Source organism: Physeter macrocephalus, unplaced genomic scaffold (genome assembly GCF_002837175.3).
Source record: "Physeter macrocephalus isolate SW-GA unplaced genomic scaffold, ASM283717v5 random_438, whole genome shotgun sequence".
Classification (NCBI taxonomy): domain Eukaryota; kingdom Metazoa; phylum Chordata; class Mammalia; order Artiodactyla; family Physeteridae; genus Physeter; species Physeter macrocephalus.
Genome location: NW_021145724.1, coordinates 33,303 through 59,367, shown reverse-complemented (window position 1 = coordinate 59,367; position 26,065 = coordinate 33,303). Strand labels below are relative to the sequence as shown.

General features: G+C 50.2%; 2 protein-coding genes across 3 annotated transcripts; one reads left to right on the top strand and one right to left on the bottom strand.

Annotated features, from left to right (window-relative positions):
• Nucleotides 1-1,130: 1,130 nt before the first annotated feature.
• LOC114485064 (EKC/KEOPS complex subunit TP53RK-like) lies at nucleotides 1,131-1,576 on the bottom strand (the record flags this gene model as incomplete). Its single annotated transcript, XM_055082989.1, has 1 exon — nucleotides 1,131-1,576. A coding segment is annotated over exon 1 (319 nt), but the record flags the coding sequence as incomplete, so codon positions are not given.
• Nucleotides 1,577-6,948: 5,372 nt separating this feature from the next.
• SLC2A10 (solute carrier family 2 member 10) lies at nucleotides 6,949-22,918 on the top strand. Of its 2 annotated transcripts, XM_007115547.4 has the most exons (5): nucleotides 6,949-7,023; nucleotides 12,902-14,185; nucleotides 14,616-14,738; nucleotides 17,019-17,154; nucleotides 20,798-22,918. In XM_007115547.4, exons 1-5 carry the CDS (start codon nucleotides 7,020-7,022, stop codon nucleotides 20,874-20,876), a joined length of 1,626 nt encoding a protein of 541 aa, XP_007115609.1. In that variant the 5' UTR covers nucleotides 6,949-7,019; the 3' UTR covers nucleotides 20,877-22,918. The 2 variants fall into 2 exon arrangements, with proteins under 2 accessions (XP_007115609.1, XP_023984253.1); XM_024128485.3 differs by lacking the exon at nucleotides 6,949-7,023 and having other exon boundaries at nucleotides 12,629-14,185.
• The last annotated feature ends 3,147 nt before the right edge of the window (nucleotides 22,919-26,065 follow it).

Below are 26,065 nucleotides of genomic sequence, written 5' to 3'. Positions count from 1 at the left end.
GGACAAGCTTAAATCCCTGCTCCCTTCCTTATTAGCTGTATAACTTTAAAGTCACATTAATTTCTCTAAGCTGCCGTTTCTGCTTCTATAACATGAGATCAATACTTCCAATAATTCAATGACTTCTCTGAATTTGAAGATTCAATGAATCTTCAATGAATGTCAATCACCCTCAAGACACTTCTAGATAGTGGAGACAAATCTGTTGGGATACAGCAGAAAACAAAGCAGGCACGATCCCTACTTAACAGAACTTAGATCTTGGAGAGGGTGAAAACAGAAAATATGAACACGTGAATAATGTCATTAAATCTGAGCAAGGGCAGAGGTGCATCTGCTTGTCCGCTACTCAATTTCCTCCAGATCTCCCTGCACCTAACAGTGTCTTGGAGTACAGCAGACACCTAAAAAATACCAATGACAGAAACAAAGGTAGGAAGTGTAACAGTGAAAAGCCAGTGTTTCTGGGCTGAGAGCCTGGCTGAGTCGCTTGGGCAAGTTACTTCTCCGAGCCTACGTTTCTCATCTGAGGATAAGGTTTACGGTCTTGGTGCATAATGGTGTTTTAATGAAAAAATAAACAATTTAATGAAATCTAATGTTTACTGAGCGCCACAAGTCAGTCCTACGTTCAAACATAATACATGGCATACACATCTCGTCTAATGGTCACAACATCCCCATGAGATGGATACAGCTACAGTGACTTCCCTTTACGTGTGAAGAAACTGAGGCTGAGGTTATATAACTTTGCTGAAAGGCTATATATGAAGCAGCGGAGTATTTGAACCCAGAGAGCCTGGCTCCTGGGCAAGTACTTGTAATTACGTCTGCTTCTTAAAAGGAAAAAAAAGATAAGGATCGAAAATTGAGACGGTACAAATGGGGAAACGGAGGTTCAGGGCAGTTAAATGACATGCGCAACGTTGAGCAAGAGTGGCAGAGCCTAGAACTGAACCAGGCGCCAATGGCTCCGGAACAAACGCTAGTCGCTGCAAGGCCAAGCGGCTTCTGAAGAGTTAATGAACGAAAAGAAGGATGAAGGGATGACATTTCTTAACGGAAAGCCATCCAGAAGGTACAGAGAAACTGAGGCAAATCGCGGCCCGCAGCGCAGGGGAGCCCCTTACCCGAGTCCCCCACGGCCCCAAGCCGGGCCGTCTCACCTGCGCGGCGGCAGCGGAGCAGCGCCCGGGCCTCCTGCACTGTCCGTCGCCGGCCGAGCCGCGCCTCCAGCGCCGGGTGTCGGTAGCCCTTAGGGAAGCGGTACTTCACCACGGCCGCGCGGCCCTGGAAGCGGCCGCGGAACACGCGCGCCTCGGCGCCCTGCTTCACCAGCTCTAGGCCGCTTAAGAAGCGTCTGCTCCGCTCCCGGGCCGCTACCAGTGCTTCGGCCGCAGGCGCCAGCCCCTCGTTCAGCTCACTCGCAGCGGCACCTGCCTCCGCCATGTTTGCGCCTCCGCATAGCCGCTCGGAGACCCTCGGCCCTCTCCGGAAACTGTCTGTGCTGCTTCGGCTAGCTCCGAAAATCCTCGGAGCTCTTCGGCCACTCGAACGCCGACACTTCCGCCTAGTGGAAGTGGTTCCCCCTCCCAACCTTTCGGCTCTTTTCCAAGCCTAGTGGCCCCGCCTCCCTGCTCTTCGGCTATCTCCGTAAACTCTCGGCAACTCTCGGTAAACCGCTCTTTCCACTCCTCGGCTCTTTCCGGAAGCCCTTGGTGACTCGCGGTCGGCTTTGTTGGCCCCTGCATCCCAACTCTTCGGCTATTTTCGTAAAGCTTCGGTGCTTCTCGCGGAAAAACTTTCGGAATCTGCTCTCCTCAGGCGTCTTTCTGGATCCCGGCAAGCTGCACCCCCAGGAGTTCTCTTCTTGGAACTCCTCGTCCCTGGGCTCCTGAATTCCCCCCCAAATAGGGGCTTACACTAGTCAGAGTCGGGTGTGGCTGGTGGACAATGAACCATGTGTCCGACGTCGTCTTTAGAGCTAGGGTAGTAACAGCTACCGTTTATTGAGTGCATTCAGGAGGAATAAAGTTAAATGATGAAAGCCCATCTTACAGAAAAAAAATTAATAATAATTGAGAGTCAGAGAGGGTGGTGGGGATAAATCAGGCTGCGGAGTTTTTCAAAGGAGACAGAACCCAAGCCGAATTGGGAGTGATTAGCAAATAAACTTTTACTGTTTATTTTATTTGCAAACCTAATACAGGCTATAACAAATTCTTACAATACACAGTTTTGTCCACAACAAAAATTGAAGAACCCCTATCCCTGTCATCAGTCTGCCCCCCCGTCACTATTGTATAAAGTTTCTTTCCAGATTTTTTTTTTTAATGTATATGTGTTCACTCTCACACATAGTGGAGGCAGCCTCAAGTGCCTGTCACCTGTGTGATGCAGCAACAAACATTATTTCTCTGAGTTTCAGATCCATCATCTTCAGAAAGAAGATAATTAGTTTTACTTTAGCAATAGCTTATTAAAATTAAATAAGATGTTGCTCATGAGGGTACCTGAGGGATTGCATACACTCTTCACGTGTGCATTTTCCTTCCCCCATCGCTGAGACCCTGTTTGAAATATTGAGGAAAGGCCCTTGGGTCTGAGGGTTGCTACGACTGACACCAACCCTCAGCTCCACAGTCCCTGCGTTCATTCATGCACAGGGTAGGTCACCTTTTCCATCATCAGACCCTTTGTGTTGACATAACGTGGTTTCCAGCACCTTTCATCAGCCAGCATACTTAAAGCTCACCCAGAAACAATTCTATTTATAGTGCCCAGTTTCCCAGGTTTGTAGTTTCATTTTCTTAATTGTTAGTGTCCACATGATCATCTCCATGGTTACCAAATCTGTCTGAACCCCTCTGTATGGCTGTTAGCATAACTGATGCCATCTTGAGCCCGTACAGTTCCTGCAGTCCTTCCACTGACCCTACCTACGGCTGTTCTGCATGGTAAATCTTTTCTCTGTCATCAAGGGCTTTGTAGTTAATAGATATTGTTTAATGATCTTTAGGTCCAGGTGGCCTCTATGCTCCATTAGCCTCCAAACAATGATGAAGACCTTTGCTGACGTACTCCTAGTTCCTACAGAACTAGTTACCCATTCATAAATCTTGACTTAGGAATACACTTCCTGTTTCCAAGCATGTGCCCCCATACCCTAGGTTAACTATAAAGTTGTCCCAATGGCCCCTTGAAGGTTCAGAGTGCAGCTGCAAATGCACTGGGTGGATAGCTGTCCACCAGTTCCTACCCTGTAAGTTACCCTATAATAAACTGATCCATTGATTATATGGAACTGCCTGCCTCATTTTTTATTCTCAAGATACCTTCTCAGTTTGGTGGGTACTTTTCGTTCCTTCCGACCTCCAACACCCTCCTTGGAAAATCCACTATGCAAACATATTTACAAGTCCCAGGCTTGCTATGGTCAGACTGGTTCTGGCTTCTGTGGTAGGAAACCTTTTTAAAACCTTTCAGTGGCTCCTTGTTGTGCTTCAGATAAAGATCCATGAGGTCCTGCATGTGGCCCTATGCCCTCTTTCAGACTCATCTCCCACCAAACTCCGCTCTGCTCTGTGATCTTCAAACACGTTTGCTTTCTCTCAGTCTCATTCTTGCCAGGCTCCCTCCTGCCATGGGGTCTTTGCACCTGCTATTTCCCATGTCAGAAGTGCTCTTCCCTCTCTTTGTTGCCTAGACACATCTAGGCATCCTTCCATTCTCAGCTCAAATGTCACTTCCTCAGGGAAGCCCTCCCTGACTTCTCATAGGAGGGAAAAAACAACCTTGATAATTCCTGGTGCCCCTGTGAATCTCTCCTCTTTTGCATTGCCTTTTGGTTTGTTTGTATGACTATTTGATTAGTGGCAGGATTTAGTTCCTCACAGACTGTTAATATGAGGGCCTTAGTTACTCCCTGGCTATTGCCTGGAGGCCCTCAGTTCTTGCCACATGGGACTCTCCATTGGGCAGCTCACAACACACAGGTGGCTTCATCAGAGTGAGTGAGTAAGAGATCAGGAGAGGGTGAGCAAGATGGAAATCGCTATCTTTTATCACCTGACCTCTAGAATAACAATCATCATTTTTTCTGTATTCTATTTGTTAGAAGTGGGTCACTAGGTCCTGCCTACCCTCAAGGGAAGCCATTTTTGAAGATGCCTACCAAAATGCCCGATTAGAACTTTTCCTTTCTCATTTGGGGCAACCAGTGAAGAGGGATTCTCTATTCTCTAGGAGAGATAGAACCTGACAGCAGGCGTGCAAACATCTTCCTGACTTAATGCAAGCCATAGATATCAAAGATCAACGACTTCATGCCCTTTTTCATCCTATGATTTCTATAGGTTATCTCAGGAATGGAACAGCCCAGACTTTTCTGTACCAGGTCTCCTGGTGACAATTCCAGATACTCATATGAAGGAGGAATCGTCACATGGCAATGGCCAAGGGGCCTCCTTGGGCTCTTCTCCGTGCCAGAAAGGCAGTAGAGTGTGATGGATAAGAGCCCAGTTTTCCCCATAAGTTTGACTTCCGGATCAGCTGTATGCTAGTGTGTGTCCTTAAGCACTATTGATTTTTTTTTTAAGATTTTTTTTGATGTGGACCATTTTTCAAGTCTTTATTGAATTTGTTACAATACTGCTTCTGTTTTATGTTTTGGTTTTTTGGCCACAAGGCATGTGGGACCTTAGCTCCCCGACCAGGGATCAAACCCTCACTCCCTGCATTGGTAAGTGAAGTCTTAACCACTGGACCTCCAGGGAAGTCCCAGCACTATTGCTTTTATTTATTTGTTTTTTATGCAAGCAAGGTACTTCACTTCCCTTTGCCTCACTCATAAAATGGGGGCAAATTTTAATAATCCCTACTCATTAGGCAGTTGTAAATACACATAAGGCGCTTAAATCAATTATCTCTCAATAGTTTAAACTGTTGTTTCCGGTTATCGTTTCTGCATAACAATTTACTCCAAAACTTCAAATTTAAAACGACCATTTTATTATACTCATGGAATCTGTGGGTCAGAAATCCGGACTGGGAACAACAGAGATGGCTTGTCTCTGCTCCACAATGTCTGGGGCTTCAGCTGGAAAGACTTGAGGACTGGGAGCCAGAATCATCTGAAGGCTGGCTCTGGAGCCCGTGCTGGGAAGACTCAAAGGCTAGGACCATCACAGGAGGATCCACACGTGGCCTCTCTGTGTGCCTTGGGCTTCCTCACAGCATGGCAGGCTCAGAGGAGTCAGACTTCTTAGAAGCTCAGAGCTCCAGGTCTGTGTCCAGTGTCACAGTGACCCAGCCTCAGAAATCACACGATGCCACTCTGTGCAACCTACTGGCCAAAGCAGTTACAAGCACACCCAGATTTCAAGGGAAGGAACGAAGAATTTTGGAGCCATGTTTTCCAACTGCCCCAGCTATTAGTATTTTCAGAACTGTACATGGGTCCCTTGGCTCAGAAGATCATGTCGATGCTGTCTTCTTTGCCGAGATGCTTATCTGTGTTGGTGGCACCCGATTCCTGCTGGGTGAGGGTGTGGCTACTGATGCATGTGAACAAACGTGTTTACATGTGAACATGCAGTGAGAGGCCGGATAAGCCTCTGACCATGTGAGTGCTGAGCCTGCATGTGTGTTTTGGCCTGATGGTGAGAATTAGTGGGCGTGTCCCCAGCCTGGCTCCTTTCCAGGACTCCAGGCTCTTATATGGAGCTGCCCATCTATTTCCACATGGATGCCTAATGAGCATCTTAAATATCACACAGCCCAAACAGAACTTCACATCTCCTTTCCCACCGCAGACTGCTCCTCTCCCAGTCTGTCAGCCCCTATCAAGTCTATCTGCGATCTGCCAACTTTTCTCCAGCCCCACTGCTATCACCTTAGTCCAAATCAACTTCACCTCTCACCTTGCAATAGCCTCCCAAGGGGTCCCGTGTTTCCACCCTTGCTCCCTATAACCTGCTAGAACTCCCCAATTATTTCTGTATCAGTTGGAATAAAATCCCATCCTAACCCTGGCCTCCCAGGGACTTAAACGGTCTGGGCTTTGCCAACCCCTGCCTCGGGCCCCATCTCCCTCCACCCACCCTGTCAACCCCTGTGCTCCAGACACTATGGCTTCATTTCTATTTTTATGCTCCCCAAGCTCCTTCCTGAAGGGCCTTTGCCTTTGGTCTCCCTTCTGTCTGGAACCTGAGGTCTCAGCTCGGAAATCCCCTCCCCAGAGCAGCCTTCCCAGAGATGCCCTCCCAAGCCCACTGCCAGCGAAAGCAGCCACTGTGCTTGCCTATCCCAGCACCCTAGCTTAATTCTCTGCTTGGCCTTTGTCACTACTAGCTGGTATTTCTCTGGTTCCTTTGGTTATTTATCTTTCTTCTTCCCCCACCAGAAAGTAAACTCCAGAGGAACAAAATTACCTGTCTGTCTGGTTCTCCCAGCCCATCCTCCAGGCCTAGGACCCTGCCTGAGCACAGGTGGGACGTGTCCAAACCTAAGTGTCCAGTGAATGGAAGATGAATGCGGGAGAGTGAGTGGCTGAAGAAGTGGGTATGTGTGAGTCAGTGTAGACGCATGAGTGTGTGTGTGTGTGTGTGTGTGTGTGTGTGTGTGTGTGTGTGTGTGTACACATGCTGGCTGAAGAGGCCAGACTAGAGGACCACATGATTGGGAAGTCTCCTTCCCGCGGGGAGGACAGGGAAAGACGACTTGTGGGGTGCTCCTCCCAGTGGGGATGGAGTCCTCCCCCCCGTGGGGATGGTGGGTGGGGTCCCAGCCAGGCCGGGCCAGACTGGGGATGTCCAGGGCGCACCTCTGTCCCGCCTCCAGGCACAGGGGCCCAGGGCTGGCCGACGTGGCAGCTGTGCAGCCGGCGGGCAGGCGGGGAGGGAGGGACGGAGGCTGGAGGCGGGCCGGAAAGTTTGTCTGGCGGCGGAGGCGGGGACTCGGCCGGGGGATGCGCGCCCGGGCCCCCAGCGCCCCCGGCTCGCCTCGGAGTCCTGCTCAGCATGGGTAAGTCGCGATCGGCGCTGCGGGCAGGGAAGGCCGGCGACCCCATCCCTGCGCGCGCACTCTTTGCCCTGAGCTGCAGCTCCCCGACCAGCTACAGCCCACTTGGGTGGCAGCCGGGACGGCAGGCCTTGGCTGGTGGCTGGGAAGGGACGTGGGCCCACTTCCTTCCATGCTCCTTTCTGCCCAGAAAAAAAGTGACCTGAGAGGGCTCCTTACTTGATACTGGGCGCTTACTCGGGACAGACCCTCTCCTGACTGCTTTAAGCCTTACAGCGTCCAGCAGGCGAGTGAAATTGTTCCTATTCTGCAGATGAAGAAGTGGAGGCTCCGAAGGGAGCAAATTCATTCATATCCACTCGCGGAGCACTTCCCACCAGGCACTGTTCTAGGCCTGGGGATGCTGCCCTACACAAAATAGACAGAACCTCTACTCTCCAGACACTCAGTAGAGGGGAGACGGGGAGGGCGGTCGGGGTGGGGGAGTAGGGAATTTCTTTGTTGCTCCAGGGGACTAAGGTTTCTGTTTTTCTCTCTGGATTCGGAAGCATCAAAGGGTCAATATTCATCCACCTACTATGTGGCAGACATTGGTTTAGGGGTCGGGGACTCAGTGGCCCTGTGTATAGATTTTGGGGTCAGAAAGACCCGGGTTCCAGCCCTCCTTCCCCCACTTCCCGGGTGCATCATGACCTGGGACAGTGTAGTTAAGCTCTCTGACCTTCGGTTTCCTCATCTACAAAACGGTCGCTGTAAAACACCCTATCACAGGGAAGCCATGTGAATGACGTGAGAATATGAACTTAATTACTCCATATACCACTTGCCCATGGTAAATGGTCAGTTAACATGAGCTTTTATTTTTTTTTTATCACACCCAACGTTGGGATTCTGGAGTCAGATTGCCCGAGTTCAGAACCTGCTCTGTCACTCTACAACCATAGGCAAACGTCTTTACCTCTCTGTGACTCAGTTGCCACATCTGTAAAATGGGGATGGCACCAGTGCCTGTGTTACAGGGTTGCTGTAGGGATTAAGGCAGCTGACACAGGTATGGCTTCTGGAAAACGATGTGAGGTTGGCTATAGTGACTGCTCTGTAAGTATCACCCGTTGCTGGGACATTTGGAAGCCAGCCTTCTGGGTGAGGATATTTGCATGGTTCAGTTTCAAACCTGGTCTTTCCCTAGAGTTTCAGGGGAAGACATGGCAGGTCTCTGGTGGGGGAGGGACCCAATACATTGTGACTCTGGTTGAAATGCTGCTCTAGTGTCACCAACTGCGGGTACCCTGGGACTTGCAGCTGGTGATATGGGCACCCAAAACCTTCCCGCGGGGAAGGTTTTCCGCTCCACCTGCCCCTTGATTCTCTCCCTGGGCAGCTCTGCCTTCCACAGTGAGAGGCTTAGAGAACTGAGGGATTTCCTCCAGTGTGGGACAGCTTCACATACTATATTTAGACAGACAATCCAGAGAAAGGGAGAGTGGTTCCTAAATCCAGGCTAGGCCACCCTAATTTGGAGGCCAGGATTTACTCCACTTCCAGGCCCTGGACCCCACCGCCCCCCCACCCCAGGATGCTCAAGAGCCAAGATCCTTTCTCTCTGGATTCCCTATGTCCTGAGTTCATTCATTCATTCAATCATCTGTTTACTTAACCAGTACTTACTGAGTGCCTACTGTATGCCAGGAACTGTCCCCAGCATCAGGAGACAACTGAGAACAAACAAACAATTCCTGTTCCTTTGGGGCTGTTATTCTGCTTGGGGAGCCCAATTAATATGTAAAGCATATAGTTATTTCAGATGATGAAAAATACCATGGAGAAAAACAAGTAGAGAAGGGAATACGAAGAGCTGGGTGCCATGGGAGTTTGCATTTTTAAGTAGAGGGCCAGGGAAGGCCTCATAAGAAGGCAACGTTTGAGCAGAGACCAGAGAGAAGGGGGATTGGGGCCTCTGAGATGGAGGGAAAGGGCTTTCCCGGCAGAGGTGACACCTGGTAAACAGCCTTGAGTTGAGACAGGCTTGGCGTGAGGAGGAACAGGAAGGAGGCTGGTGTGGCTGGAGCCCAGTGAAGGGAGGCAGGTCCTACAGGACCTTGAAGGCCACTCTCAGGACATTGGCTTTTTTTCAGAGTGAAGTGGGAGCCTTGGAGGGCTCTGAGAAGAATGATGTGGTCTGACTTGGGCTATCGTAGGATCCCTCCAGCTGCTCTAGAGCAGTAGATTGAGTTCAAATGTATCTGACACAGTCCTGGAATGGGACGTGGAGATACCGCCCTGCACCCTGACTCTGTCATTTGTTCACTCAGTAGAAGCTTTATTGAGCCCATCTTGGGTGTCGGGGTGGGGCTGGAGCCCTGGAGGCACAGAGACAGTAAGTCTCTGTCCCATCCTGCTCGGTTCAATAAGGTAAACACATCACTTATTCAATTACTTGGTGTGAGCAAATGCAGGAGAAAGCAGAGTTGGTTGGAAGTGAAAAATATGACTTGGAAAGTTGAGGAAGACGTACAGGAATTAGAGATTCCCTCAAACTAGCTTAACCAAAAAAAAAAAGAAAAGAGTGGGGGGTTATTTATTGGTCACTGAAAAGTCCACGGCTTCAGGCATGGTTGGATCTAGGGGCTCAGGCAGTGTTGTCAGGAATCCCTCCCAAGGGGAGATGGTCCCCAGCTGCTCTAGGCAGGTGAACTACCAGCTCAGTACCCCAAGTAAGCAAACACCCTGGACTGGACTGGCTCTCACTGGCTCAGGTTCAGCCATGTGACGTTCACCACTGTCCAAGGCCGGGGAACCTGCTGGCTGATCAGATCTGGGTCATGGACACACCTCTGGAGCTGGATGGTGGGGGTGGAGTAAGGAGGTCATCTCTACCCCAGATCCAGAAACTGAGAGTTGAAGACGGGACAGGGAAGGGCAGCTCCCCACAGAGCTGGCGAGACTGATGGCCAAATAACAGACGTGTATTACCAGAGGCCCCTCGGGGAGGTGAGCCGGGATGAGGATGAGTGGGCATTTGGGAAACACGGGTGGCGCAGGAGAGGGACCAGCACATGCAGAGGCAGAGCGGCATGAAAATCTATGGTGTGTGCTGGGAACCAGTGTTTGCAGGGTGTGTTGGAGAGGTGGGGACAGGGGTGGGGAGGAGAGGTGGCCAAGGAGTTGGGCTGGGGCCACCAGATCGTGAAGGGCCTGGGAGGTCATGCTGAGGAGTTAGGACTTAATGGAGCAGGTGGTGGGAGCCTTGGAAAGCTTAAGGAAGAGAATCCTCTTCCCCCATCTTTCTAGCGGCCCTGACTCATCTGAGGCTGTCCTTCACAGCTCCATGGGTCAGTAGCACTTCACCATGCTTTGTGACTTGGGATTTTCCTGAGAGCTTTATTTCCCCTCCACATCCGCCCCCTACGCCCCTGCTCTCTCTCACACCCCACCTATCTCTGATCGGCCCTTCTCGCTTGAAGTCAATCCAGCAAAGCTCTTAAGTGCATGGGTTTGGGAGTCAGATGGGTCAGCGTCTGAGTCCTGATCCTGTTGCTTCCCAGCTGTGAGAACACTCTGAGCCTTAGTTTTCCCATCTGTCAAATGGGGATAATTGTAGCGGTACCACCTAGAGTTGTTACGAAGATAAATTGAGAGAAGGCACCTAAAGTCTTTGCAGAGAGGAAATACTCCATCAGTGACACTTGTTATTATTACTGTTTGATCTCACTTTTATTTTTGCTGTTCTGCTCTTACCACTGTGACCTGAACCTGTCCTGCTGCATTTTCCAGCAGAACCTGTGGACAGTCAGCTTTGCCTGTGAGCCCTTTGGCTGGCTTCCCATTCACCTCAAGCAGAGCCCAGGAAATGGCAGAAAAATTCTGTGTTTTCACCTGATTGCCTCACATGGCCTGGAAGAACCTTCCCTTCTGGCAGTAAACTCCAGAAACCGAGGGAGGTGGTGCAGAGGGAGGTGAGGAAGGGACAGGACCTGGGCAGCGTAATCTCCCCAGAGTATTTACTGATGGTCATGAAGAGGAAGGACAAGGCCAGCCAGGGAATGGTAGGAGGCTCTTCCCTGGGGGGCAGAGGTGATGGGGAGAAGGGTGAGCAGAAAGTGGGGGGTGATTCCTCTACCCATGAAACTCCTCCCCCCTGCACAAAAATTGCCTAACATAGATGGAGCGAGGCAGAAGTAAGAGAACAGGGTGAAATCTTATTATGCCAAGGTATAATAAGAGAGTGGTTAAGGGCAGGGATTGTGGAGCCAGACCACCTGGCTTTGAATCTAGACACAGCTACTCACTACTCTTGACCTTAGGCAAGTCTCTGATGATCAGTTTACTCATTCATAAATAATACAAAAGCCCACCTCATAAAGTTGTGGTGAGAATTAAATGAGCTATTACACTAAAAGTGCTCAAAGCAGTGCCTGGTCCAGATCAAACACTCCATAAATCTGGCTATAATGTTATTAATGTTCTTGTCAGGTCCAGGTAGGGATGGGTGAGACAGATAAATCTGGATTACTCCTGACGCTTCCAGAAATATTTGTTTACGTATGTGAATTAAAAATTAAGAGCAACCTGTTTAACTGCTCTGCCAATATGGTAGCTGCTGGCCACATGTGGCGATTTTCGCACTTAATTAAAATTAAATATAAATTAAAAACACAGTTCCTTAATCACATTGGCCACATTTTATTTTACTTTTTTTAAACATGGCTTCCATCATTCTTAATATATTCTTCATTTACTTAATCTAAGAATACACAGAAAGTAGTTTTATTTTTTTTAATATTTATTTATTTGGTTGCACGGGTCTTAGTTGCAGCACACGGGCTCCTTAGTTGCGGCAGGTGGGCTCCTTAGTTGCGGCTCCAGGGCTCTTTAGTTGCAGCTCGCCGCCTCCTTAGTTGTAGCATGTGGGCTCCTTAGTTGCGGGTCATGGGCTCCTCAGTTGTGGCAGGAGAACTCTTAGTTGCGGCATGTATGGGGGATCTAGTTCCCTGACCAGGGATCGAACCCGGGCCTCTTGCAATGGGAGCGTGGAGTCTTAAACACTGGACTGCCAAGGAATTCCCGTCTCTGCCTTTTTTTTTTTAAACGACATCCATCACCACCTGAAATTATATTATATATTAATTCATTTATCATTTGCCTTTTTCTACTAGAATGTCAGATCTTTGAAAACACCATTGTATTGCCAGCCCCAAGAACACTGCCTGGTGTGTTGTAGATGCCAGATAAATTTTGGAATGATTGGATGGATGCATGAATGGATGTGTGTGTGTCTGGGTAAATAAGGGATGGAATACAAAGATGGGTGGATAGATGGATCAAAAAATGGATGGATGTTTGGGTGAATTAAGGGGTAGATAAATGGGCCAATGAATGGATGAAAATGTGGTGGATGGAGTAGATAGATGGATGGAGGAGTGAATGATGAAGGGCTGGGTGGATAGTTGATTAGTAAATAGATGGGTGAATGAATGGAGTGGGTGGATGAAGGAAGGAGTGGATGGGTGGATGGGTAGATGGATGGATGGATGAATGGGTGAAGTAGATGGACAGAAGGAAGGATGGAGGGAGAAATGGACGAAGGAAGAAGTGAATGAATGGGTGGATGCATGCATGCGTGGGTATATGGATAAATGGGTGAATGGATGGATTAGATAGATGGAAGGTTGGACGGACAAAGCAAGAAGTGGTTGAATGGATGATGGATGGATGGATGGATGGATGCATGGATGAATGGATGGATGGATGTAGTAGAGGATACATGAATGGATGAACGAATAGATGGAGAGATGGAGGAGTGGACAGAGGGAGAGGAGGTCGGATGAATGCTCTGGCAGGAAACATTCTAGACTCTGTCCCTGTCACTTTTGTTTTCCAGGCCGACCCTCACTCTTCCTGGCCCTGTGTGCCTCTGTGTCTTTGCTGGGTGGCCTGACCTTTGGCTATGAACTGGCAGTCATATCGGGTGCCCTACTGCCACTTCAGCTTGACTTTGGGCTAAGCTGCTCGGAACAGGAGCTCCTGGTGGGCAGTCTGCTCCTGGGGGCTCTCCTTGCCTCCCTGGTAGGGGGCTTCCTCATCGACCGCTATGGCAGGAAGCAAGCCATCCTCGGGAGCAACTTGGTGCTGTTGGCAGGCAGCCTGAGCCTGAGCCTGGCCAGCTCCCTGACCTGGCTGGTCCTGGGCCGCTTGGTGGCTGGCTTTGCCATCTCCCTCTCCTCCATGGCCTGCTGTATCTACGTGTCAGAGCTGGTTGGGCCACGGCAGCGGGGAGTGCTGGTGTCCCTCTACGAGGCAGGCATCACCGTGGGCATCCTGCTCTCCTACGCACTCAACTACGCGCTGGCCGGTGCCCTCTGGGGCTGGAGGCATATGTTTGGCTGGGCCACCGCACCTGCTCTCCTGCAGTCCCTCAGCCTCCTCCTCCTCCCCCCTGGTACAGTTGATGCTGCAGCCCACAGGGACCTCATCCCCCTCCAGGGAGGCGAGGCCACGAAGCTGAGCCTGGGGAGGCCAAAATACTCCTTCCTGGACCTCTTCAGGACCAGGGATAACATGCGAGGCCGGACCATGGTGGGGCTGGGGCTGGTGCTTTTCCAGCAGCTAACAGGGCAGCCCAATGTGCTGTGCTACGCCTCCACCATCTTCCATTCAGTCGGCTTCCGTGGGGCCTCCTCGGCTGTGCTGGCCTCCGTGGGGCTCGGCGCCGTGAAGGTGGCAGCCACCCTGACCGCCATGGGGCTGGTGGACCGAGCGGGCCGCAGGGCCCTGCTACTCGCTGGCTGTGCCCTCATGGCCCTGTCGGTCAGCGGCATCGGCCTTGTCAGCTTTGCCGTGCCCATGGACTCAGGCCCAAGTTGCCTGGCCATGCCCAATGCCACTCGGCTGTCAGGCTTCCCTGGAGACTCCGGCCTGCCCAGTGGCTTGGCTCCGCCTCTGCGGCCAGTGACCGACCAGAGCCCAGGGCGGCCAGTCTGGTCAACCTCTGAGAAAACCAAGCCTCATCCGGGAGCTGGGGACCCCACTGCCCTTCCGCTGCCAGCCTTAAGCATCGTGCCCGCTGCACCCCCTTCTCCTGCCCCTGAGCATGCCCTCCTGCACTGGACCGCACTGGTCTGCATGATGCTGTTTGTGAGCTCCTTCTCCTTTGGCTTTGGACCAGGTAAGTGGGAGTCCTCTTGCAGGTAACTCTGGAGCCTTCCGCCTCTCCTAGTGGGAAGCCTGGGGACCGAATCCGTCAGGGTCTCAGAGGGGACTAGAGGTGGCTTGACCATGAGAACGATGAACTCAGATTTCAGGGCTCCTTGCTTCCCTGAAGGTACTTCTTCCGAGGGCAGAGGCCTAATTTATGTTTGTAATATTTTCTTTCTTATAAAGGCCCCAAATTGTCTAAGCTTCAGGCCTCATAAAACCAGAATGTGCCCCTGGATAGCTCACTCAGAAGGGTTTAGCTGGAAAGGAATTTAATGAATAGGGTGACCAACCATCCCAGTTTGCCCAGGACACTGAAAGTCTGATGTCCCGAGAAACCCCTCAGTTTTCTGGGCAAACCCAGCTGCAGCCTAAGAGTCCTCCCTGCTCTCCTGTCCTAGTGACCTGGCTTGTCCTCAGCGAGGTTTACCCCGTGGAGATCCGAGGGCGAGCCTTTGCCTTCTGCAACAGCTTCAACTGGGCTGCCAACCTCTTCATCAGCCTCTCCTTCCTTGACCTCATCGGTGAGTCCTCTGACCTAATTCCTTGGCCCGGTTCCTTCAAGATCCAGAAACAACTGCCTCCAGACAGAGCCTGGGCCTCCATATCGTCCAGGTATAAGTCACAGAAAACCCTATGCAAACCAGTGTGTGAACAAAAGGTAATATTTTTGTCTTAAATCATGATAAGAGGAGGTTAGTGTGCTTCAAGCACCAGTGATCCAGAGGCTTCAACAAAATTGTGGGCCAGCTTTCATGCTCTCTTGGCTCCGCCTCCTGTGCTGTGGGCTTCATTCCCAGGCAGACCCACCTCCATGCAAAGATGACCATGAGCGGGTCTCTTCATCTTGGCAGCCCCGGGGAAGGAGAGCACGTCTTTCTCAGTGGCTCTCACTCATGTCCTGGGGCTGATTCTCATTGGCTCAGCAAGATCACGTGCCCATCCCCGAACCAATCACTGTGTCTGGTGGGCTGGAATAGTCTGATGCCCAGGCCTGGGGCCATATACCCACTCTGGAGACCCGGGGAAGGGGAGGACGGACAGCCTCACCCAACTGCATGGACTGAGAGTTGGGGGAGGGTTCCCCAAATGAAAACTGAGGTGCTAGAACAAGGAAAAGGAGGGCTGGGAGGCAAAGACAACAGAAGATATGACCTGTGAGCTTTCTACTTCATTCCAGGCCCCATCAGCTGGGGGGGGCTGGCTTTATTGACAGCCTGGGAGTTGAGGCTGAAGGGGGGTTAGAACTGAAGCATCCAGTTCTCCTCTGTCCAGGAAGCCATCTCTGATTGGTGGCGGGGGGATGGGGTTTGGGAGACCTGAGTGTGCCCCCATCGAGACAAGTCCATTCTCCTCTCTGTAGCTGAAAGTTTCCACTCTTAAAGCAGAAGAGTTTAAAATTTTTTTTTTTTGCAGCAGAACTATTCTTCAAATAAAACTTTGTGCAGAGGCTCCACGGAAATGTCTGACAACCTCCAGAACCCTCAGACATGCCGTAGAATTCTCCAGGCCAGATAAGAGGCGAAGGTCTACCCCAGCCCTGGAGAGAGTGTGTCTGAGACCAGCCAGTGCAGGGGCCACGACCTTTTTGTTTTGTTCTAAACCAGCTTAAACTGGCTCACGCCCACCTGCCAGCAGGAAGGTCTTCTCAGATCTAGTTTGGGTGACGTCTTCTCTTCTTGACTAGCCTTCAAACCCATTCTGGGCAGTGGTGGGGTCTGGTGGGAATTATATAGGCCCAGAACACCAGGGAAGGGTCTCTGAGATGCTGAGGATGCTGCTGACCCGAGGCCAGTGGTCATCGAGGCCAAAGTGGGCGGGGCTCCTTCGCTGCGGGGCCCCAGGGCACAGTTCTTGGGGTTTAGTTATTTTCCCATTTCCTGCACCCAAGTGTTTCCTCTTCAAAGGAGGAGCCCTGGGGGACTGGGAAATACTGGTAGAAGAACCCACCCACCGTGCCTGTCTCCCATACACAGTCTTTGGGAATCCAAGCTTCTCCCTGGTGCCTCAGTCTTCAAGCAGCCCCTTTATGTGGGACGAATGAGTGAGAAAGAGAGAGGAAGGAGGGAAGGAAGGAAGGGAGGGAAAGAGGGAGGGAGGGAGGGAGGGCTTATTAGAACTGCATCATATCCCTATCATCCCCATCTCACAGACTGGCAAATACGTCCTTCCCAAGGCTAGCCAGGCAGTTAGTTAGAAGACTAGAACCCAGTCTTCCTTCTCCCAGCCCAGCACTCTCCCTGCTGGTATAAGGATTAAGTGGAGGTCAAGCTGGTTAAGGGTGGCTGCTCGGAGGAGGTGTGGCCCTGGCTGTTAGAGGTGAGAATGGTGTCTGAAACGTAATTAGTGCTTCTGCCTCCACAGCCTTCTGGATGGAGCTGAGGCTTCTGCCTTCTCTCGCAAACCAGTCACACGCCAAATTGGCTGAATGCGTGATTCATTGAAAAACCAATTCATGGAATTTCGGAGGATGGTTTTTCAGAACTGAGCTTTGCCAAGGCTGCCCCCGCAGCTGTTCTGCTGCTGAGGTGGATGTCATTTTCCCTCCATGCACGTTTTCAGGGGCCAAGTGTGCACCTCTGGCTGGTGTATGTCCAAGGTGTTGGTGGATTTGGGCCCTGGCCCTTTGCCTGCCTCTGGGACAACCAGTCCTACTCCTGCTTTAAGGTACCTTCATCTGACAGCGTGTTAGTCATACCGCAAATCTACCATCTAGGGGATCTGCTTTGGGTGAACTGATTTTCAGCGTTCGAGGAGTTGGCCCAGGCTGTGCCCTGCCCACACTCCCACCCCGTTTTTCCCAGGTGCCATTGGCTTGTCCTGGACCTTCCTGCTCTACGGGCTGACTGCTGTCTTCGGCCTGGGCTTCATCTATTTATTTGTCCCTGAAACAAAAGGCCAGTCGTTGACAGAGATAGACCAGCAATTCCAGAAGAGACGGTAAGGGGGCCAGGGCTGGCCTGCGGGGAAGAGTGCCATCAAACCCTGAGCATTTTGCTTCAGGATTTTAGTCATTACGCTTTCCCTTTGCAAAAGAGTGTTTTTCTTCTCTTCCTGTTTTTCTTACTGCCTGGATACAGTGAGTTTTGTCCTGTCTTCATACATGAACTCTTTTCCTTGAGTTGTACAGTGTCTTCCTACAGCAGAGTTTTATTTGACTTTGAGCTTAGCTCATAGGAGTTTAAAAATCATGCAATTATGGACTCATAGGAGGTTAGAATAGTTAGATCCTAAAACCACAGAATCTTAGAGTCATGGAAGCTCGGATAAACACAATATTATAATCGTGGCCTTTTGAATCACACACAAAGAACTGTGAGAATAATCTACTCATTCAGTGGGTGTTAATATGCCACACAGTGTTCTGGGCCGTAGGAAATGTGTCTGAAAATAAGATGGAGGAGGTCCTTGTCCTCACGGAACTTCCATTCTAGTAGGGGAGGGGAACAGAAAATAAATAAGCCAATGAATGCAGCAACAAAAGCATTTCAGTTAGCGATGAGTAGCTGGAAGAAAAGGAAACAGAGCAAAATACATTGAGAGGGTCTGGTTGGTGGAGAGGGAGACAGAGGGGCACAGGGTTGTGGCTAAATCAGAGTGGGTGGTCAGAGAGGGATGCCCTGAGTAGGTACCATTTAAGTTAATGAGAAGGAGGCAGCCAGGAGGCAGTAAAGCTGAGGCAGGGCGAGCCTTCCAGGTAGAGGGAACAGCAGGTGCAAAGACCCTGAAGTTGGGAGTGTATCTGGCATATGCAAGGAACAACAAGGAAGCCAGTGTAGCTGGATCAGAGGGAGGAAGGAGGGAGGGGAGGAGGAGAGAAGATCAGATTGGCCAAGTGGGTAGGAGCTAGATCACATAAGGTCTGTAGGTCCTAGACAGGAGTTCAAAATCTTAGCATCAGGGACCTTGGGCTGTTGAAATAAAGAGTACTGGGGGTGGGGGGTGTCAGAAGGGACCTGAAACCACCATAATCCTAAGCATCCTTGGCAAATGCCCCAGGTTGCCTCTTGTCGTAAAGCGAGTCACCGGCGTCTGACTGCCCCTCTATTCCTGGGAGGCCCTAACAAATTAAAACGGTAAATAATTCTAATGGTGAGTTGGAACTTGCCTCCCCGCAGCTTCCTGCCAAGCCCCAGCCTGGCCCCCAGAGGGATGCAGAACGAGTCCATGTAAAACTTCAAACCTGGTCCACCCCACCCCAGAGTGTTCTCTGCCAGCCGCACACTCCCAGTTTGTTGCATGACACCTTCTGTGGGGCCCTCAGAAGTCCAGCCCTATTAGTTAGGAGACAGAGTTGGCTGCTTGAAATAGTCTGAACATAGGGGGTCCAGGGCTGGCGCTGAAGCTGTGCTTCAAGAGGTCATCCGGGGTCCCAGGCTCCTTCTCTCTTGTTGCTCTGCCATCTCTTCAGTATAAACTTTTCCACATGGCCCGTGGGAGCCACCACCTCCCTGAAAGAGGGAAGGGGAAGAGGAGGACACACGACCTGAAAGATCCACACGTCACTTCCACCTACAAACCCTTTGGACGGAACTTGGCCACATCCACCTGCAGGGGCGGCTGAAAAACATGGTCTTTAATCTGGGTGCCATGTGCTCACCTAAACATCGAGGGTGCTGTTACTAGACATAAAGGAGGGACAGATACTAGGAGCCACCTGGAATCCCCGCCATACCGGCTTTCTTGGAAGAAGATTCCAGACCCCTCCTGTGGAATAAGAAGCTAAGGAGGCAGAAAGGCAGGGAGAAGCCAGCTTTAGGGTGAGGCAGGAGGGAATTGCAGCTCAGGGGAACACTGAGCTGGACCTGGGGACTCAGGAGCCTGGGCCAGACCTCGGGGAAAGCAGGCTGGATCTTCTACAGCCTCAGGAAAAGACAGGAAGTTAGGGGCTTTGGCTGGGTCCGGAGCCAGCTTTGGCTGGGTGAGTCATCACTCCAGTCCTTACCGTCCAGGGGGCCCCTGATATCAGAGGCCACAGAGAGAGAGAGAAACTCAACCGTGGGGAGCATGGGGACACGGGAAGCTCCAGAGACTTTGCAAGCAAGCACTAATGGGACCCTCCTTCCAGCACCAACTGTTCTCAGTGCTGTGTTGCTCCCTACAAGAATCACATCCCCAGGAGAAAGTCTGATTGGCTAAGCCTGGTTTATGTGCCCACCCCCCAACCCCCAACTTGGCCAGGATAGGGCAAGCCTCCTCTATTGACAGTCCTACAAAGATCACATGCAACAGAGGAGACCTAGAGCCCCAAGGAGAAGAGAGAATGGGAGCTGGATGGAGCCACCATCCACTGCTGTGGGGTTTACTTCTATTCGTGCCCTCATGCCGCAGATGTGCTTGTTGGAAATGGGGACCTGCACCTTAACGGTCTGTTTCCTCTGCTCCTTTAGAGAGACATTAGCAACCGAGGGGCGCAGACCCCCTTGCCGTCAGTGGCCACTGAGTGCCATAAGCATGTTCCTTTCCCTTTCACATCAGGTTACTTGGGTTCAGAAGAGACCTTTCCATTCCCAGGGTGAGATGATCACCAAAAGAGCTTTCAAAAATCTTTTATCCCAATTTCTCAGGAATCCGTTCATTCACTTTCAGCAAATATTTCCAAGTGCCAGCTAGGAGCCAGGCACTGTACTAGGCTCAGGGCACAGACCTGTGACCAAGAGACACCGTGTCTCTGGACCGAGGAGGAAGTTACATTTTAATGCAAAGGGGAGAGATGGATTACAGAACACCCAAATGCATGAATAAGATAAACGAGAGTGGGGTTTATATCACGAGGAAAATAAGGCAAGTTAACTGCCAGAGAGTGAACAGTGGATTTGGGGGCAGTGTGGAGCTTTCCATTTCTTTAGCTAGGGTCCAAGTGTACCATGGGTACATTAATGACACAAGTTGATCGTGAGCCCTTCATGACATTGAAGGACATTTTTGTGTACCTGTTATGTTCACTGCTCTATTCCCAGTGCCTAGAACAGTGCTTGGCCCATGACAGGCCAGCAGTGACTCTAGCTCTAGTGAATGAATGAAAGGATGCTCAACAAAGGCCTCTGCGAAGAGGTGGCAATTGAGCTGAGACCTGAATAATGAGAAAAAGCCATCTTTTCCAAGAGCTGGAAGGGAGTGTTCTAGGCAGAGGGCACAGCCAGAGCAAAGGCCCCGAGGTGGGAACAAGCTGGTGGTTTTGAAGAGCGAGAAGGAGACCCATGTGGCCGGGGTGGAATGGGAAGATGGGACTGGAGGGCGGTGACACGGGAGAGGCCGGCTGCAGAGAGGGGCTTGGACGTGAGGCTGAGCGTGACGTCACTTCTCGGCAGGAGTGACAGGAGTTGGTCTTCGTGCTTAGAAAGGTCTGTCCTGTGATGAGGAGAACCGGCTGCAGGAGGTGTGGGTGGACACAGGAAGACCAGGGGGAGCAGCTGGGTGGTCCAGAAGATGGAAGTGTGCATTAAGGCAGGAAGCAGGAAGGGTCAGGTAGGAGAGGGGTGGGGATGGAATGGGGATCCCATGTATGGTCCACTCCCATCCCCCCCGGGGAAGGCCACCAGGCCCCGTCACCCTCTGACCCCACTTACTCTCTGCTCTCCAGGTTCGCCCTGAGCTTTGGCCACAGGCAGAGCTCGGCTGGCATCCAGTACAGCCGAATTGAGGTGTCTGCGGCCTCCTGAGGAGTCCGTCTGGAAAATGCTGGAACCGTGGCTTTAGCAGACAGTCTCCAGCTTCCCGCTTGCCTGGGTGCCAGAGCACAAGTTCTAGGTGGTCCTTCAAGAGGCACCCCTGCTCCGGAAGAGGTCTGTTTTGCTGGGGCGAAAGGGATGAAAATCTGAGAACTCGAAAGTCTTCAGGTGGAGTCTCAGGCTCTGAGGGTTCCTGAGGCTCTGCCTTCCTGCCTCAGTTTCCCCACTGACCCTGCGCATCTCTGCAGTAACGAACTTATGATGAGAACATCTTATGGAGACTTCGTTGCTCTATGGGCTTTCTCAAAGAATCTCGAGGGTACCACCCTGGCAGGAAGTCTCTCCTGGAATCACCCCTAAATCCAGCTGAGGATACCATATTCTCTGTTCTCTTTTTCCATCTGGTTGGGACTTTCTGGGGAGGGGGAAGCCTGCTTTTTGGCTCTCAGATCTCGTTTTGTTCAACCCCTCTAATTCTCTTACCTAGAATATTTGTCATTCACCAGCAACTCAGATGGTTGGTAGGAGCTCTAGTCCTGAGGCTGCTGGTGTTCTTGCTGTCTGACTGGGGGTCTCAGCTTTCCCTGTATGTACAATGGGGGCTCTGAACCAGGTGGTTCTTAAGATCTCTCCTGATGCCAAGGAGCTGGAATTCTAAGTGCTGGCAGTACCACAGATATTCAGCATGGGCCCTGCTCTCAAGTTGCTAGTCATCTCTTTCAGGGATATAGGTTTTAATCAGGGGAAAGGTGAACAGAATTCCAGAGTTGTGTGCGCTAAAATCCGAGGACTATCAGAGTGCAGGTCATGAGCTCCAGGAGCTGTTTCCAGGATGGCGCAGGAGGACTTTGCAGAAAGGAGATGGGTCTGGAAGCTAACAAACCTGGTTGTCGGGGTGGCCTCCACCTCTTGGCAGCTAGTGACCCTGGATAAGTCACAACTCCCTTAAGCCTCAGTTTCCACATCTACAGAATGGGGGTGACTATGCCCCCAGGGGTGTATTTAACCTCTGTCTCCCATCAGGAGGGTCTTCATTTGGTCCCACCCAGCTGGTCAGCATGGAAGAGATTTCTGCTCACCTTCAATACCCAGGTCCCCACCTTTGGGACGTTGTAAAGGGTCACGCCCCCCCCCCCAAGGGGTGAGTCAGATGGAGACTGAGCAAGTAGCTCCTCTCCCACAGGACTCTGGCCTCCCCTGAGTCCTTGCCTCTCATTTCGAGATACTTCCCTTAGATCGGTGGTGTGTTGGAGCTGGCTTGTGCTGGCTTGTGAGAGCTGATTGTTAAATTTTCAGGAGTTTTGCAAGCTCGTTGTTACACACAGCTGCTAAAAAATTAAATTATTTAAATTTATACTTAAATAAATTATATTAAAACCGAGCTAATACATACTAAAAACTCATCACTTCCTTATTTTACTACATTTTGTTCTCATCTGTGCTCTTAAGGTAATTTACACCTGTTGCATCGCATGAGGAACGTGGGGTAAGGGCACTGCCCATCCCTTGCGGGGTCTGCCTTCAGTGATCCACGGGGAGTGTATGTGCACCACAGGGACTGGGGAACACCACAGATCAGGGCTTGATTTGCCGTTTTGTTGATTGTCCGGTCTTAAGAATGTGATGGATACAATGTTAATAATGTAAATTAAACTTAACAGCGTGTTCTGTCCATAGGCGATACATTGTGAATGGCACAAAAAATGGAGGGGATTGTTATCCAGTTCAGCCAACAGGTGACTCATGTCAATGGTGAAGGAGTTTGGACACACGTCTTTGTTGTTTTACTCTCGTCTTATTCATTAACACGAACAAACATTTCAACTAGCATTCATGTCAGAACTGCATTCATGCTTCAGTGACGTCAGCAACTTCTTTGCTGAGTCGTACTGTTGTCAAGCATTTCTTCGTGGTCTAATTTTGTTAAATCATGGCTAAACTGTAGTGACAGTTGGCTTTGGAATCAAGAGGTTGGCAGAAAAATCAACAAAAACATTTCTGTGAGAATTAATTGGCTAGATGGCATTTATAATAGAGTATTTACAATAAAATGTTTATTATTATTTGTAAATTTGTCAGTTTTGTGCAACAAACACATCCCTTATTCCAGTAAAATTTACACACACACACACACACACACACACACACACAAGAATTAATTGGCTAGATGGCATTTATAATAGAGTATTTACAATAAAATGTTTATTATTATTTGTAAATTTGTCAGTTTTGTGCAACAAACACATCCCTTATTCCAGTAAAATTTACACACACACACACACACACACACACACACACACACATTTTTTCCCTGGAGAGCAGTTATTAAACATTTACCAGCCCATCACTGCTTACAGCTGTCCTTTTGGCCCCTTCAGATCTAATTCTCTCCCCAGGGAGCCCCAAACCTTTTCAGTTCTCCTTTCCTATCAGCCTAGGAGAATGCTCTTTTAGTCTTAGGGTGGTTTCTCCTCTTTTTTGTTCAGGGTCATAAACTCATAGATCAGGTGGGGCATGTAGGTGAGTGAAGTCTGCTGTGGTAACACAATAGGGAGTAGTGAGGTCTGTGGAAACAGGTGAACACAGGCCTCTCTATCAGGGATGACTGACACTCAAGTCCAGCTGGTGCCTGCCATGAAGGAATGTGGGCCCACTGTGGCCTGACCATCTGAATTTAAAAAAAAAAAAATCCAGCAATTCAGACTTTGGTGTAAAATTTCCTGATTTTTTAATAGTGGCAATTTATTCTCAATTGAAAAAATCATTTTTTAAGCCCAACTCAACACACCTGTGGCTAAATCACAGCCTTTAGTTTGTGCCTCAGTTCTGGATGTCCTCTGAGATATTCTTTTCTTCTGGGTTTTTGAGGATCCCAGCTTAAATCAGAGCAAAGCAAGTGGCCAAGTAGCCGAGTAGCCAAGCAGCTTGAATTGAATAGGTGGGAGGGGTGTTACTGAACATGAAGGGAAAGAGACATGGAGGGGAAAATGGTTGAAATCTCAAATATATTACCCTGGGACAACTAGGTGTGTGACTTGAGTAACTGCTCATCTGTATAACGGGGACGATACTACTCACTATACAGAGATGATACCTGTCCATCACTAGTTCAGGGCTGGGCTCATCGCAGGTGCTCAAAAATGGCTGAGTAACTGCCCCAGCAGCCTCCAGGGGCATCTGGCCCTGGGTGAGGAGGACAGTGAGGGCAGTTCAGAAAGGGGAGGAGCATCAGAGAAATCTAAAATTTGAGGGTACCTACTAGGTGGTCAGAAATTGTGAGCACCAACCAGAAAAGTGATGTGATCTGTTCATTGATCTGCAGGGTGGGGACTGGGAAGCTCTCCTTCTCCCAGATAATCCCAGAATCACTTCAGGGAAGCATTTCCCAAATCCTGCTCTCATGCAGAGCCTTTCACGTGTGTGCCCGTCACCTAGCACCTTCCTGTAGTTTCTCACGTTGCACTACACAGGCTACTTACCGAATGCTTTAAAGTGACTTGCTTTTCAACTGAAATAGATGGATTTTAAAGGGAAACTATATTAATTTATTTTTTCACTCAAATGCATATTTATTGTGTTTCTACTGTGTGCTGGACACTGTTCTAGACCCTGAGGGCACAGCAGGGAACAAGACAAAGAGCGGTCATTTTAGTGGGGGAGGTAAATTGGAAACAAAAGCTAGAAATGGGGTGGGTGGAGAGAGAGGGGGAGGAAGGGGAGGGAAGGAGGGAGGGAAAGAGGAAAGAAGGAAAGGAGGGAGGGGGGAGGGAGGGAGGAAGGAAGGAGAGAGAGAGAGAGAGAGAGATGTGCGTCAGTTAGTGATGATTATCAGAGAGAACCCCTTTGAGGTGGTGGCACCTGAGCACAGATCTATATGATCTAGAGGAAGCCATGGAAGGATCTGGGGCAAGAGTATCCCAGGCAGCTGGCCCAGCATGTGCAAAGGCCCTGAGGTAAGACTGAGATTCCATCTTGGAGGAATGCCAAGGAGGAGCGAGTGGAGGGTAGAGTGATGGCAGAAGACAAGGAGGAAGTCAGCAGGGGTCAGGTCATGAAAAGCTTCCAGAAAACAGAAGCATTTCAGACTTTCTTCTAAGCATACCAGGAAGCCACCGCAGAACTTTGAACAGTGGACTGACACGATCAGACTTAATGCTGTCAAATACCCTTTGTTGGTGAGTACCAAAAAAAAAGAATGTCAATAACAGAAGTAGAAAGAAACCCAGTTTCACTGAATTCTCACGAAATACTGTCGTCTACTGAGGGCTCTGAACTTAAGGCCTCCTCTGTGGTGAAAAAGGGGGCTTAGCAAGTGTGAGAGAGGTGTTCACGACATAGTAGCACCGACCTAAGATTGTGTCTGGATTGGAAGAACAGTGGTGTGATTCAGCACATTTATATGATGTTTGTGAACCATCTAAAATCATTTCCAGTGCCACAGGCGATATGCTTCTCAGTCTTTGGTTAATGCAGGGCTATGGTGAGATGATCAAGGAAGTCACAAGCACCAAGAAAGAGACAGGGGGCCTTAGTTACTCTCACATCAGACCCTCCTGGAGAGGAGCGCTGGCAGTGTCAGCCTGGAACCAGTGAGACACCAGCGAGTTCCCCACAACAAGTGTCCTTCAAGGAGGAGTGAAGGGACGGGGGAGATGGGCTCCTCCAGGAGAGGAGCAGGCTGTGTACACCCACTAAGCATCTTCCTGCTGCTTCCAAGGGGCTGGCCTTTCATGGGACGAGATGTGAAACCAAACACAGCCTATGCCTGAGGTCATGGGTCATCAGACCTGGAAAGGAAATCTCCACCCCTACTCTGCAGGTTAGGAAACCAAGGCTTACAAGGCTGACGACTGACCCTCTCCTCTCCAGCTCCCGCATCTGCTTGGATGACCCCTCATCAGCACAGCCCTCCCAGGCTCTGTACCTGCCATCCCAGCGGCCTCCGGCTCCGCTTTACCTGCTCCATCCTGAACACGGTCAACCTCAAACACTACTCACCCTTAATATTTTATATCAAACATCCCACTTCCTGGTCACCATGTACTAACTTTCCTCCTAATACTCGAACACTCCCCAAGGCATTAATTCTCTGACCTCACTGAGATCTTTCACCTCTAAATGCAGATCCCTGACCCCAGGGATTTTGCTTTTCCAAAATCCGTCAAGAAGCTCATGGGCTT

What these genes read in the sequence shown, in the direction of transcription:
- SLC2A10 (XM_024128485.3), top strand. Translation starts at nt 12,805, where the DNA reads ATGGAGAGATGGAGGAGTGGACAGAGGGAGAGGAGGTCGGATGAATGC. An exon ending in CTCCTTTGGCTTTGGACCAG is followed by an intron (nt 14,186 to 14,615) that starts GTAAGTGGGAGT and finishes CTCCTGTCCTAG; the next exon opens with TGACCTGGCTTGTCCTCAGC. An exon ending in CAGCAATTCCAGAAGAGACG is followed by an intron (nt 17,155 to 20,797) that starts GTAAGGGGGCCA and finishes TCTGCTCTCCAG; the next exon opens with GTTCGCCCTGAGCTTTGGCC.